Raw genomic sequence first — 14,000 nt, forward strand, 5'->3', positions numbered from 1 at the left:
TATTACTTTCTGTTGATGAGTAAAGTAACTTGTAAAATGACGTTTCGAAACATTTGCTCTTTTTCCCCCACTTCCTAGTCGATCTAAACTATCCACATAAGAATACACCGTAGTGGCAAAATTCTTTCTAATTTCCGTGAACTCTGCCTTACATCCACGCAAGTGTTGCTACTGCTGTATGTGTTCAAAACACTGCTGATGTTGTCCTTCATTTCCAGAACCAGACAGAAAAGATTTCCAAAACGCTCTCAGCTCAAATGAAGCATGAGTGTGTGTGGACTGACGGCTGAAATAGTTCACAACATCTCTGCCAAGCGTGGATTCCTCTGCTTTGAGCCATAAAACGTGCCCTCACGTCTGCCTTTCTGAACTTTTTTTGGACTCATTCGAACAGACTTTCGCAAACAATGCAAATGTAAATGTCCTCGCATATGCCACACTGTAAATTGCTGTATTTTACTGCCAAAACATGTTCCAGGTAATTCATTTCTAAGGCTGTGATTTCTGGAGTGAAGTTTAGCCAGTCATTATGTTTTAGAAACACACACCGTGTAGCCAGCTGTTGCTGTGCCACAGCTGTCAGATCAATTTCCCAAAAACCCTCAGAAAAAACACGTGTCACGATGTGCACAAACTGTTGCTTTGATAAGCAAAAGTTAAGCTCCATCACTGGCACTGGCAAATATTTACCTTCTCGGTTTATATTAACAAACTGCCATTTTTTTTTTCTTTTTGCTGAAAATACAGCCAACTGGACTTTGCAGCTGGACGCCTGCAATGTACTAGAGTGCAGCAAAAAGAGGTTAACCCAGTCTGAATGTATCTGCTGAGGATGTGCCAACATCAAATGTATGCATCATTTCTCCTCCATATATTTGATGGATGGGGCACTTGTATTTCTCTGTTGACTCATTCTCCACAGGAATCTCCAATCTGGCTGAACTTATCAAGCGTGAAAAACTATTTCAAAGAATGGCTGAGAGTGGCAGAAGAAAACAAGGTGTTTTTTTTTTTCTTTTTCCTGCTTGGAAAGTTCATTATTCCTCAAGTTGTGCTCTGTCTGAAAAGCACCCCCTCCCCTACCTTATTTCACTTTTTAGTCCCCGCCTCATTTCCTTAGAAGCCCACACTGGGTGACTCAATGACTAACTCTATTTTTTCTTCTACTACAGCACCGCCTCCATTCCCTGACTGGCTGTTTCGATCCCACATCCTCACTGCTGCTCCCTCCTTTCTCCTCCCATCTTCTCTTTCTCAACAGTGTCTCTTCATTGCTGGTTGTTCACACCAATCAGCTCAGAGCCTAGGAGAGACTCTACTCCTCTCACATGGATCGAGCTTTAAGCCTGCACTTTCCCATGAAAAAGTGAGACACTTCTTCAAAAGAAGTTACTGCTCAAATATAAAGGTACAAGAACAACTTAATTTCTATTCAATATGTGTGCAAATGCATTTACTTGCAATCGCTTGTCCAGGGGCAGAGTTTGTATGTGTGTGAGGCTTGTTCTGGGAATGAATTCGAACCAAACTGTACACGTGTGTGGTTGTGAACGTAAGAGGAAGTTTGCAATCCTTCTCTGCTATGAGTAAAACACAAGTGTTCTTCACTAAGAATGCAGTATTCCTTGACAGAAATGTAAAACGTCATCTGTGGGGTGGTGTTATGTGTGTTTTACTTAATTAAAGTATATATAAGGGGCAATACCTAAATTCACTTTGAATTTGCTGTATATCTTAAAAGGGGTTTAATGAGAACTGCTCACAAAAATGTTTTTACGTGATATGAAACACTGGCTGCAAACCTCTCATAATAACCTTTTTTGCAATTAAGTATCTTATGGTAACACTTACATTATGTCCCTCTCTCTCAAGCAGGCAACTTGTAATCCTTTAACCAAAGGAGAGGTGTGACAGAGGGGCGAAAAGCAGGAGAACCCTCGGCACTTTTACAGCGTGCTCATCTCAGTTGAGAGGAATTCAAGTTTCTGGACGTGCATAGCAGAAGATTCTGAGGATTCCAGTCGCAGGCATGACTCAAAGCAAAGGGGAGAACCCACAGAGGACCCAGAGTGGTCTCCAACAGATCCGGGCTGGGATCCAGTCCCGATCTCAGCTTGCCAAGAAGAGAGTAAAGAACATCACAAAAAATGATGTAAAGGGATTCTTTATCAGAAATGCTTTTGTTATACTAACCATTGCTGCTGTCATTCTGGGTAAGTAACATTCTATTTGGTAATGTTATTTTTTTGGGTTTTGTTTTGTTTGTATCTGTCAAGCGTATCTCCTAGAGCTTTATAGGTGCTTTTGTTGACTTCAAACCAGAGATTATTACTCCCCTCCTCATCACATTTGCTGCATCACTGCGATATTACATGAGTCTGGTGTGACCAACAGCTGTGTAGTGGGACAGAAGAAGGAAACGAGAAGGAGCAAATGTGCCGGATGAGCAAACAGAGGGAGCTCTGATGAATTTAGCAGATTGACCTTTACATGACCCTCTAGCTGACCTTCGACCTCTTGTCATAAACCTCTGAATTCTGCCCAGTGGGAAGTAAAGCAGGCCCACCCTCTGCCTGCACATCTGCAGGCCTGCTAGAATTACACTATGCCATGACAGAAATGTTTGACTGACTGTCAGATTGAGGATAGTCCTCTCCTCGGGCTGCAGGGTCAGCCACCTTGACTTCTAAGTAGAACAGTGATCAAGTGAGCAAATAATTCACTGAGAGAGCAGACATCTCTGACTCATAAGAAAAGAATTTAATATGCATTTGAACAAGCATTTGTCTTAAAATTAATTCAAGTAGGAATGACAGTCATTGAAAAGGCCAACAATTGCAAACATGTACCTCATACTGTGTTACATGCTGTACTTGTTGCCTTTAGTAGTGCTGCTCCAGCTCTCCTACTGAGTTATGAAGAGCTCACTTCCACATCTGACCCTCACTACAGGTACAAGCCTGGGATTCGCCTTGCGCCCGTACAAAATGTCTTACCGTGAAGTGAAGTTCTTCTCTTTCCCTGGCGAGCTGCTGATGAGAATGCTCCAGATGCTGGTGCTGCCTTTACTGGTCTCCAGTCTCATCACAGGTATGTGCATCGACACACTTTTGTGCAATCACAATATCAAAGATTGGATCACCGTCAGTATGAAAGTATGAAAAGTTACATTCGTTTAATTTAGTCATTTACATCTTTCTGGTCACAGGGGAAGATTTTGACGTAACAGTTTGTGCTTCAAATTTTTGTCAAGTATTATTTTCAGACACTGATAAAGAAACTGAAATGCACTCTGACTCCTATGCACGAGTCTCATGTTTTTTTCTTTTAGCTAAATATATAATCTTATGTCGTCATTACAAGTTAACATATTTTTGTCATTAACTATATGTAGTTAAAATGTACCTCAGACATCTGAAAAAATGTGTTCCCCTGCTTTGTTCTGAACTTACAGTAAACTACCACAGCACTTTACTGTATCACTTGATATCGCTCACGTTTTCTCTCTCACCCACACACCTGCCTGTTTGCATGCCCAACATTGCTCTACAGTCTTCTTAGAACTTGAACCTTACCACACAAATAGCTTTGTACTGGTCAACACTCTGTCGTCTTCCTGTATTCAATTTTGGATCTGTGTCTGGTATGCAGCCTGTGTTTTCTTTTTTAGACTTGGGGAGTGACTAAGGTGCTTGTTGTTTTGTGGCTCCAACTGACCAACACGTACCTCATGATTGGTGGAGTGAGCCAGCTGTTTGTAGCATTCAGGCCCAGTGGTGGATGGTGTTAGGATGACCTCATGAGCAAGAGAGAAGTTTCAACATGCAGCTCTGCTCTCAGTCGCATGCTTGACCTTTGTAGCATTAGCTTTTATCGTGACACAACATGACCAAAGCAGAGCAAGTTCTTTTGTCTGTGTGTGTTTTTTTAATGACGCTATTCAGAATTTTTGAAGAGGGGTTTATTCTGTCTCAGTTCATGTTTGTACCTTTTGTAGCTCACATGAATGTGGGTCAGTGTTTCGTAAAAACAAAAACATATGACATACCTCTAAGTTTATTATGGATCATGGCCTCTACTTATACATGCCCAAAACCGCTAGTCAGCAGTAGCCTGAAGTGCCAGATGGTTTACTTCATGTAACCCTTGCTGACAAACATGGGATGGGAGGATCAAATGTCTTGCATCTGCAGTGACTGACAGGGATAAGAACCCAGTCTCCCCTGAGGACGAGAGAGACGGGTTGTTCGATAATAGTCTGCTTTGTGCTGCAATGGGGCGTATCAGCAGCGTCCTCTGACATCATGTCACGTGACCACAGCTACAGCATGTGGAAATCAACAGAAGGCTGTTCTATAGCCAAGTCATGTGTGTATGTGCCTTTGGGAAATTATCATCTCCTCTGAACTAGGAAAAGTAAGCAACTACATTCAAATCACCTACTATCTTAAAGAAGTCCCAGAAAAAAAATTTGAAACCAATAACTACAAAATGTAGTGTTTTTAATTATTTTCATTTACAGTTTTTTTCATTGAGTAGCAGTTTCAGTATGTGTCACTACTGACTTTATCATGTCCATCATCATTGTCTTCACCGCAAAGCTGAGAGGAAATCTTGATTAACTTTATGATCATTGTATTCATTTTATAAGGCATAAACATTATTTCACTAAAAATGACACTATATTCTGAAACGAGTGATAACAAACTAAATATGTGGCAATACAATCTTTGCATGTTGCTGATGAGTCATGACATAAGACATAAGCCATGAGGCTGATGGCCTTAAGTTATTGTAAAAAAGTTTGTATGTCTGTGTGACAAGAACAGACATAACATCTTGCATGTATGCCACAGTCTAAAAGGATTTTCAGCTTTTTTAAATATTAAATCCAAGAAAAAGTCACCCGTTAGATTCAAGATTTACTTCTGTAGCATATTGTGTTTACTCATTTTTATGTGTCTTTCCCTGCAGCACAGATGTGACTTTTTAATTTGTCATATTTCTGCTGAAACCATGAGCAGTTTGACAGACCATAGCTTTATGTTTATCCGTTTTACTCCACACTCTCACCTGGATGCACCAATAACAACCAGTAAACTTCAGCTTTGAATTCATAAAGGATGAATGACTCAGTGTAGGACTTTGAGATGAGAAATTCTAAGGGATGAAAGTCTGTTTCTGCAGACATGTGGCCCCTGTGCGAAAAGAATGACTATCGTGCTTCCAAGACTGAATAGTCCTTCTATCTGAAATGGGCAGTTCCACGTTAAAAAAAACAAAACTTGACTCTGAGCTGATCCAATCTGCAAGTGAGATTGTACTGAGAGTCAAAAAGTTTGAGCAGAAACCAGAGGGGCCATGAGAAGTCATTTGAGTAAGTACAGAGAGGAACTCAGAGGAAGTCTGAGCTGAATACATAGGGGCCCCTAAGGTATAACACTGGGGAAAGCAAAGCTAGAGGTGGGACGAGCAGGAGACCCAAAGACCAAGGTTTATGAGAAAGGGGCTTACAAGTGTTTCATTGATGAAATTAAAGCAAAGAACAGCAAAGTCCCTGATCTTCTAAATAGCTGCATTTCAATCTGTCTCTGATTTTATTTCTCTCTTTTGCACAAACTCACTTACTCAACATGTCAGTCTTACCACTCTATGTGTATTTGCAACCGAATACAAATTGTTCTCAGCCATCTGACTGTGAGAGTCCACAAGTTAAAGAAGATATAAACTAATAACTATATAAGTTATCAGGTTATAGAGCCAATACATTTCTGGACAGGGACAGCAGAAGAAGTCAGCAAAAAGACATTATCAAAGTACGACCACAAGTCAAACAAAGTTAGGAATATTTAGGAAAAAATTATGAAAAAACAAAAACAGAACAAAAACACTGATTCTCACGTTTACTTTGACTTGTATTTCATTGAAGAAAGTAGATAGACAAGATTTTTCATTCTTTTTTTAGTTTTCATTTGTTAATATATATCCATTCTTGCATTTCAGGCTTGCAGCACAACAAAACAGGGACAGGGAGAACTCAGGGCTGTAAAAGGTAGAAAGAACAGTAGCAATCATTTTATTTCAAACAGGTGATGCCAATAGGTGATCGTAATCTTGACTAGGTACAAAAGCAGCAAAGCAGCAAAGAGTTATTTAGGAGCAAAGATGGGCAGTTCAGTTTGTCATCAAATTCTTATTTACTTTTATTAAAATGTTCTCCCGCTGCACTGCCTAATGCGATTAAAAGATTCATGGAATCTGGAGGAATTTCAGTGCATAAAGGGTAAGAACTGTCATTCATCAATAGTTAATACAACACCATGAATAAGGGATTGCAGTGAAAATCTTTGTTAGAATTACAGATACCAATTAAATCTTTAGCGTGTAAAAAAAGAAGCCCTATGTTAAATTTCTCCAGAGGCATCAGTGACTTTTCTTGGCTCAGAGGCATCTGAGATGACCATCGCCACAGTGGAAATGTGTATTGTGGACACAGCGATCAGTATTCCAGATCCTTCATGGAAGAAATGGATGCCATGTGCTCCAGACTGAAGACAAAAAGAAACAAACAGGCTGTTTTCATGTTTTCATGAAATGAAAGTCAAAGTAAATGTTGCAATTATTGCATTTTTTTCCATACCATGCAAACTTGATTGGGATTATACATTAGGCTCAAAATGTTGAGATTCCAGGGACTGAAGAGATACTATCTTACCTGGTCAATTGTTGTCCAGGATCACTTAATGTTAAATGGCTTATTGAAAGACCTCTTACAGTAGCTATGTCCTGTGTTTCACCCCCACTCCCCTGAAGTGGGCCTACTTTTTTGTCTGATGAACATTCCCCCAAATTACAAAGAAAGTCATTCTACTTTTGCTCCTTCAACCTTGGTTCTTTCATTCATTTGAAAAGATTGAATTGGTGAGGCTGTGTGAGTTGTTGCCTGGACAACAGGCTGGAGATCATTGTGTATATGTGTAGGGCCAACTAAGTCAATAAGTTTTCCCAGGGCTGCCAGACAGGGGATGTGAAGAAAACATGAAAAGGAGGGGGTAGACGGGAGGGAAAGGGTGGATAATTAAAGAGAACTGAAGCAATAAGATCAGTATGTAATAAAAAGAGAGGAGTGGGGCAAGATTTGGGGAGAGGGAGAAGATCAGGGGAGGGGTACATAGGGGCACCCTGAAACAAGAGAATGTGATGGAGGGGTGACAAAGAGAGGACGTGAAGAATTTGGGAGACGGGAATGTAGGAGGGGGAGACGAGGAGGGGAGCAAGAGGATCAGAAAGAACTGGACAAAAAGCTTAGGTCCTCGGCATGTTGAGACAAGAGAAACAGAGCTGGCCAAGCTGGGGCAGAGGAAACATTCACACCCACAGACATTTGTGCTCTTTGTGTGGATGCTCATTGACATAATTCAACCTGCAACCCCTTAACTCAACCTCACAATTAACAACGAGCTGAACCCTGTCTTAACCTCGAACCTACCCTGAACTTCAGTCTCACCAAAATCCTAATACCAAACAACCCACACTCCCAAAGGTTCAAAGTATCTGTGAATCAAATAGCCACACACACACACACACACACACACACCCACACACACACACTCAACAACAACATCTGCAGTTTGTTCTGAATCTTTGTGAAACACATTTTTCTGCACAAAGTGTTACTCTGTTGTATTTTCCTTGGTATTTTTTTCTGCTCAGCTCACACTGAAAACAGATATGTCTCTTGTATAATTTTCTTTGTGGCAGAAATATTGAGCTAACGTTGGACTGTTAATCTGTAACTGAAATCTCTCAACACTGTGTTCATAACAAGCTAATGTCACACTCGGGGACATACAGGATCTTTCTAAAAACAAAAGCAAAGAATGTGCTCTGACTGATACCGACTCTAATTTTTTAACTCATGTAGCACAAAACTGCGCTTCCAGAAGAACATGTCTGGTTGTTTCTCCCTTCAGCTGTGTATTAATGTATTGTATGAAAACAGATTATAGCAATTCCCCTTGTGTGCTGTACAATGGGGGCCGTTTTTCCAGCTGTAAAGGCTAGAGTCAGATTGTGTTTCTTGCCGCTTTTTGTTGTCACAGATAGTGATTCAGATAATCCAAATGGGTGTATTCCACCCATAATTACATCACCTTTTCCCAGGCTAACTGTAAGCACAGTGGGTGCGAAAATAACAACACATCAATAGAAATTAGGTCATTTGATTAGATGGTGGGGATGTTTTTTCCATATATTTAGAAACAGAACAGTGTATTTCTGTAGCCTTTAGTCCGACACTTTATTTGAAACATAACATCTCCGTTTTCGTGATGCTACATGGTCATTTTGTCAAGGAACGTCAGAGCACGACACAGACAGATAATTATGTGACAATGTAAAACAAATGTATAATCATGAAGTGACAGAGGGTAAGCTGTGAGGGAGGTGTCCACTGACAAGAAAATAATCACAGTAACGGGACTAACCTACTGTACATGATGAACATGATGTAAACTTGCTGCTCCCTCTACATGAATTCTCAAGAAAGAAAACCTGTCCATGCTTGTTTGCATGTGTCAGAGAGCAGGTGCTTTTGAATAGATACTAATTTGGCAAACCGACAGTAATTATGTTTGTGCATTTATGTGATTGGGCATTTTCAGGTATAGCCGCTCTGGACAGCCGTGCCTCTGGTAAAATGGGTATGAGGGCAGTGGTCTACTACACCACCACAACTGTCATTGCTGTGTTCATTGGTATTGTCATGGTGCTCGTTATCCACCCTGGGAAGGGATCAAAGGCTGAGTTCACCAACCAGCAGGAGATAGAGCAGGTCAATGCTGCTGATGCCTTTCTGGACCTTATCAGGTACCTGCAAATGTTTGTGAACCCAAAAATAATGCCTATAAAGATTCAATATTCCACCCTACCTTTATTCCCTTCTTTGAAACTGTTCACTCAGACGGAGGAGTTCAAAAAGGGAGCACCCTCACCTTAAGGTTCTGCATCTTTTGAACTTATAAAGTGCTCCAAAGAGGCTCCCTAGAAGTGTTGGTGTAATCACTCAAATATAAAGGATTTTTACTCTTGTTGTGTTTTCCAGAAACATGTTTCCTCCTAACATTGTGGAAGCTTGCACCAAACAAGTAAGTTTCCCACGATATCCTCTTTTTATTGACCTGTGACATTTAGCACTATGTTACTTGATGGTCTCAATTTCTCTGTCATCATCTGTACCCGAGAGCTCAGTTAACATTGTTAAAAGCCTTCTGTTTTGTTTTTTTTTCCGTCTTTTGAATGCTCATATTACCATGATTATGCCTGTGGAAATTTTTTTGGGGAAATGTATCTAATTTTAGTCTATAAAGACAACTAATATCCAATGTTTGATCAGTTAACTCAAATATTAAATATTTTTCAACTAGTTTTTGAATTTGAAAAAAACCAAAAAACATTTCTGAATTTACAACCTACTATGAAATCTCACCACAGATTCCAAGTTTACTTGAAAGCTTGACATCATGGCAGCAAACAACGTCTTGCCCGCAGGCACATGCTATCCTGAAGAGGACAAAGTAATATTAGCTCCATCAATATCGCCCAAAGATACTAGCATAGCCCTGTTGATCAAACCCACAGGAAAATAAACTTGGCATGGAGAATGTTGTTAGCTTCACAAGTAAAAAAAAAAAACCTCATAGCAACCAAAGAATGCAAAAAGGAGTTTTACAATAATAATCTCTTACCAAAAAACGTGTGCTCTGACATGGAACTCTCTTTTGTGCATCTGACACTTTTAGCTGCCCAAGCCCTTTCCTCAGTGTCATTTCCACTTTCTCATTTCAACACATTGAAATGCAGATGGGGGCACTCGACAGGGATTTGGAAATTTTAGGTACCAGATGGTAAATATAATGTAAGGAAAGCACAAACAAAAGCATCCCCTTCACTTAAATTTCAAATTAAATTATTATATATAATACATATTTTCAAGCTACCTGCTATAACAGTCCTAAATGTCAGACCTTATTCTTGAATAGACATTTTAATCAAATGCTATTGAACCCGGAATAATTACTAAACTTATTTCTCTGTCTTTAAACTGTAGTTCAAGACGAAGTATGCCAAGAGAGTTGTCCATGTGACAGTGATGGTGAATGACACAATAGTCACACTGAATGGTAGCAAGCAGATAACCCAAGAGGAGATGATCCCAGTGCCAGGAGCAGTGAATGGAATTAATGCACTTGGCCTGGTGGTGTTCTCCATTTGCTTTGGTCTGATTATTGGGAGCATGCGGGAACAGGGACAGCCCTTAAAAGACTTCTTTGACTGCCTCAATGAAGCCATCATGAGGCTGGTTGCCATAATAATGTGGTAAGTGTCGGGACTGTTATCTGTCAGAGGAGTTAAATGATTCAATTGCAAATTTGTAAAACCCCATCTATCCTCAGGTACGCCCCCATTGGTATCTTGTTCCTGATTGCTGGTAAGATTGTGGAGATGGACGACATTACAGCTATGGGTGGTCAGCTGGGGATGTATACGGTGACGGTCATAAGTGGCCTGTTGATTCACGCCACCGTTGTCCTGCCGACACTCTACTTCGTCATCACCAGGAAGAACCCCTTTGTGTTCATTGCTGGGCTGCTGCAGGCACTCATCACCGCCCTGGGAACCTCTTCTAGGTATGTGATTGGAATGAACTTTGACTCAGATAGACGAGAAAGTCTATATGTGATCATCAGGGGAACAAATGTGCATTTTACTTGTGCTTGAGAGACATATTTTTTGCTTGTTTCAAACACAATGTACTTACAGATCAGTGTCATCACACCTAACATATTGCAGATTTAAAAAAAAAAAAACTTTTCTGATACATATGCATATTTAGATGATCCTTAGCTTGTAGTTAAAGGTGTAAGATATTTCTAAAAGATTGACAGCAAATGAGGAGTGTTACCTCTTACTGACAACCTAAACATCTCTTTCTGTTACTCTCCTGCTTCCTCTGTCCGCTCTCAGTTCTGCCACATTGCCGATTACTTTTAAATGCTTGGAAGAAAACAACAAGATTGACAAACGTGTGACCCGTTTCGTGCTACCAGTCGGTGCCACCATTAACATGGATGGCACAGCACTCTACGAAGCCCTGGCAGCCATCTTTATAGCTCAGGTCAATGATTTTAACCTTAGTTTCGGGCAGATTCTCACCATCAGGTATGTCATATAAGCTGCACTTGCATTTGTACTTTGGCTGTTTAAATAATCTGTAAAATATGTTTTTCATGCAGTCATTTGTATCATCACACTACTCACTTAACATCTTTTTGTGCAGATGAAATGAACCTTTTCTTAGATTTGAGTGTCTGAAGCTTGCCCGCTCAGAAAGTTGAATCGTAAAAACAGAAATGTTTTTATTACATTAGCCTTAAAAAAACACAGTATTGTGATTCATTTTCTGATCATTTCAACCGTTTCTTCTCAGTATAACAGCCACAGCAGCCAGCATTGGAGCAGCTGGAATACCTCAGGCAGGTCTGGTCACCATGGTGATAGTGCTAACGTCTGTGGGCCTGCCCACAGATGACATCTCACTGATCATTGCTGTTGACTGGTTCCTGTAAGTATCAGTGATGTGGAGCTTCAGAAAACCTTTATATAGTAAAATCTATGCGAAACTGAATCAAGTCACGTTTTTTCCCAAAATAACTTCACTTACACTCATCAAGTTGCAATAACATGTACTGATGATAAATGCTTCGATTTCAAGATGTAATAAAGAGGCTTATGTCACGAGGAAATAATGTCTATTGTGATACAAATTCAGTTAAGTTTGACCCAATAGATTTTTTTTTCATATACAGCACAGTCATGGGTGGATTACAGGACCACTTCCAGAGATACTCCTTTCACATTCCATGTCCCTCAATCCATCTGTTTTTTATTCAGTCAGCAGCCAACTGCAATGCAAATTACTGCTTTGTATACTCTAGAGTCAAAAACTCGTGCCTCCATTTTATAAATCCATTTTATTACACACAGTCCATATGGAATAAATGTGCAGTGTATTCAGTATAACTGTTTAGCTGAGTGTAGTCTTTTATCTGTTTTTCTTGTTCTGTCATTGGTTTATCTTGTTTTTCTTCTCCTTCCACGCTCTGACTCCTGTCCTCACCTCTTCTCTGCCTTCCCTCAGGGACAGATTGCGCACCACCACCAATGTGCTGGGAGACTCCATCGGTGCAGGTATAGTTGAACACCTGTCTCGCCATGAGCTCAAAAAGAGGGACCTGGAGATGGGCAACTCGGTGGTGGAGGAGGCAGACAAAAAGCCGTACCGTCTCATCTCCCAGGAGAACGAGTATGAGAATGAGAGGCCCACTAACAGTGAGACCAAGATGTAGGGATGACATTGTTGCTCATGGCTGAATACATTCTTTGGAAAATTGAAGCACTGAACTGAAAAAAATTCTCATTTAAGTGCTTTATTGTTTAATCTCCATTCCACAGAACTGGAAATTTAAATTGAATTAAATCTACACCTAGAACATATTTCATTACTGTGTGGGGTTTTCCTTACAATCTCCAGATTGGAAATGGCTAATGATTGCATTGCTTTTCCACGGGTTTGTGATTTGATGCTCCTTGGAATACATCATTGCCACGATGTGGCAGCTGTTTACTATGAGTACTAAATTACAGAGCACAGTGGTGAGGGCCTGCATTCTGTATTCAACTTCTCTCAGAATTGTGATGACTAATTTCACCCACTAGAGGCCAGTATTGCTGTAAATATTAACAACACGGAAGAATATAGCTCATAGGTGCAGAGGTTTCTAGATTTGAAGTTATTGCCTTTGTGGTATTTCACTGGTGAAAAATGTAGGTGCATTTGTAGTATAAATCTGGAGACTGGCGAAATGTGTCAGACGTCATGCACATCGACTGGTTTACCATATTCTTTTTGGGGAAAAGGGTTATTTCAAACCTATGTTCTGATATTTTGTCCCCTAACTGACCAAAGCAATAAGTGCTTTCTCATGTATCCGCCAACTTTGTCTTATCATTTCTTTTTTCACCAAAAATCCCTCAGCCATGTTGTTTCATGCAAATTTCCTCAGCTGTGTGACCAAAATAGTTAAATAGATAAAGTGATTGAATCAAATTTTAAGCCATTGAATCATAACCAAAAATAGAAGCCAAATTCTTCTCTAACACAAGCAAGAGATCTGTCCTCTGATATGGGCATTGAACTACAAAACACTTTGGTTGAAACAACTGAATGTCATCAGAAATCATTTGGTACATGAGCCCATTTAGATTTAAGGTTTCATTCTAATAAAAAAAATGAACACTTCCAAAACAATGAGGGATTTTCTGGTAAATTGTCTATTAAAACCTTCTCTCTCAGCCACCAAAGAAACGATAAACATTAAACAATAATATTTTAAGAGGCTAAACCTCCAGCTTTAATAGAAAATTGCTGACTTTCCAAATTCTGACTGGATGTACTCGTGGCATCGGGCTTGTGAGATGAAGGCATGCGTGTATTGCATCAAGTCAGAATAGGTTAAATACAGCAGAATGATTATTTAATTCTTATTTTTACTAACTACGTTCTGGTTTTTATCATCTAAAATCAGCTTCCTCTAAAAAAAAAAACAACTAACCTAGAGCATTCTTTTGATTGAATATGTGTTAAAAATTAGTAGATTTAATTTCAGTGATTCAGAGATATTTGATTAGCTCGCTGTTTTGTATAAAACTAATTCAACACAAAGAGCAAATACTGCTTAGCTGCTGTTTTGTATAAAATATTTTTTTCTGAATATGATGTACTTGTACAGACAAATGTAGATAAATGTGTATATCAATTATAGATTGACATGGTTTTGGAAATGGTTTCCTGAGCTTTGTATAATCAAAGGTGACATAACCACGCTCTTACCAAATGTAATGGCAAAACTACCAAACTGTCATTTTAGTTTCTCCTGCAA

General features: G+C 39.7%; 1 protein-coding gene across 3 annotated transcripts; it reads left to right on the forward strand.

The window, feature by feature from the left end:
* Positions 1-1,197: 1,197 nt before the first annotated feature.
* On the forward strand, positions 1,198-13,730 carry LOC140309809 (excitatory amino acid transporter 1-like). Of its 3 annotated transcripts, none has more exons than XM_072387818.1 (10): positions 1,198-1,408; positions 1,873-2,213; positions 2,953-3,090; positions 8,664-8,868; positions 9,104-9,146; positions 10,109-10,377; positions 10,455-10,688; positions 11,026-11,220; positions 11,489-11,623; positions 12,200-13,730. In XM_072387818.1, exons 2-10 carry the CDS (start codon positions 2,030-2,032, stop codon positions 12,405-12,407), a joined length of 1,611 nt encoding a protein of 536 aa, XP_072243919.1. In that variant the 5' UTR covers positions 1,198-1,408; positions 1,873-2,029; the 3' UTR covers positions 12,408-13,730. The 3 variants fall into 3 exon arrangements, with proteins under 3 accessions (XP_072243919.1, XP_072243920.1, XP_072243921.1); XM_072387819.1 differs by having other exon boundaries at positions 1,876-2,213; XM_072387820.1 differs by lacking the exons at positions 1,198-1,408; positions 1,873-2,213 and adding an exon at positions 2,424-2,706.
* Positions 13,731-14,000: the final 270 nt, after the last annotated feature.

This window comes from Leuresthes tenuis, unplaced genomic scaffold (genome assembly GCF_036924035.1).
Source record: "Leuresthes tenuis unplaced genomic scaffold, fLeuTen1.0.hap1 SCAF_6, whole genome shotgun sequence".
NCBI classification, from domain to species: Eukaryota; Metazoa; Chordata; class Actinopteri; order Atheriniformes; family Atherinopsidae; genus Leuresthes; species Leuresthes tenuis.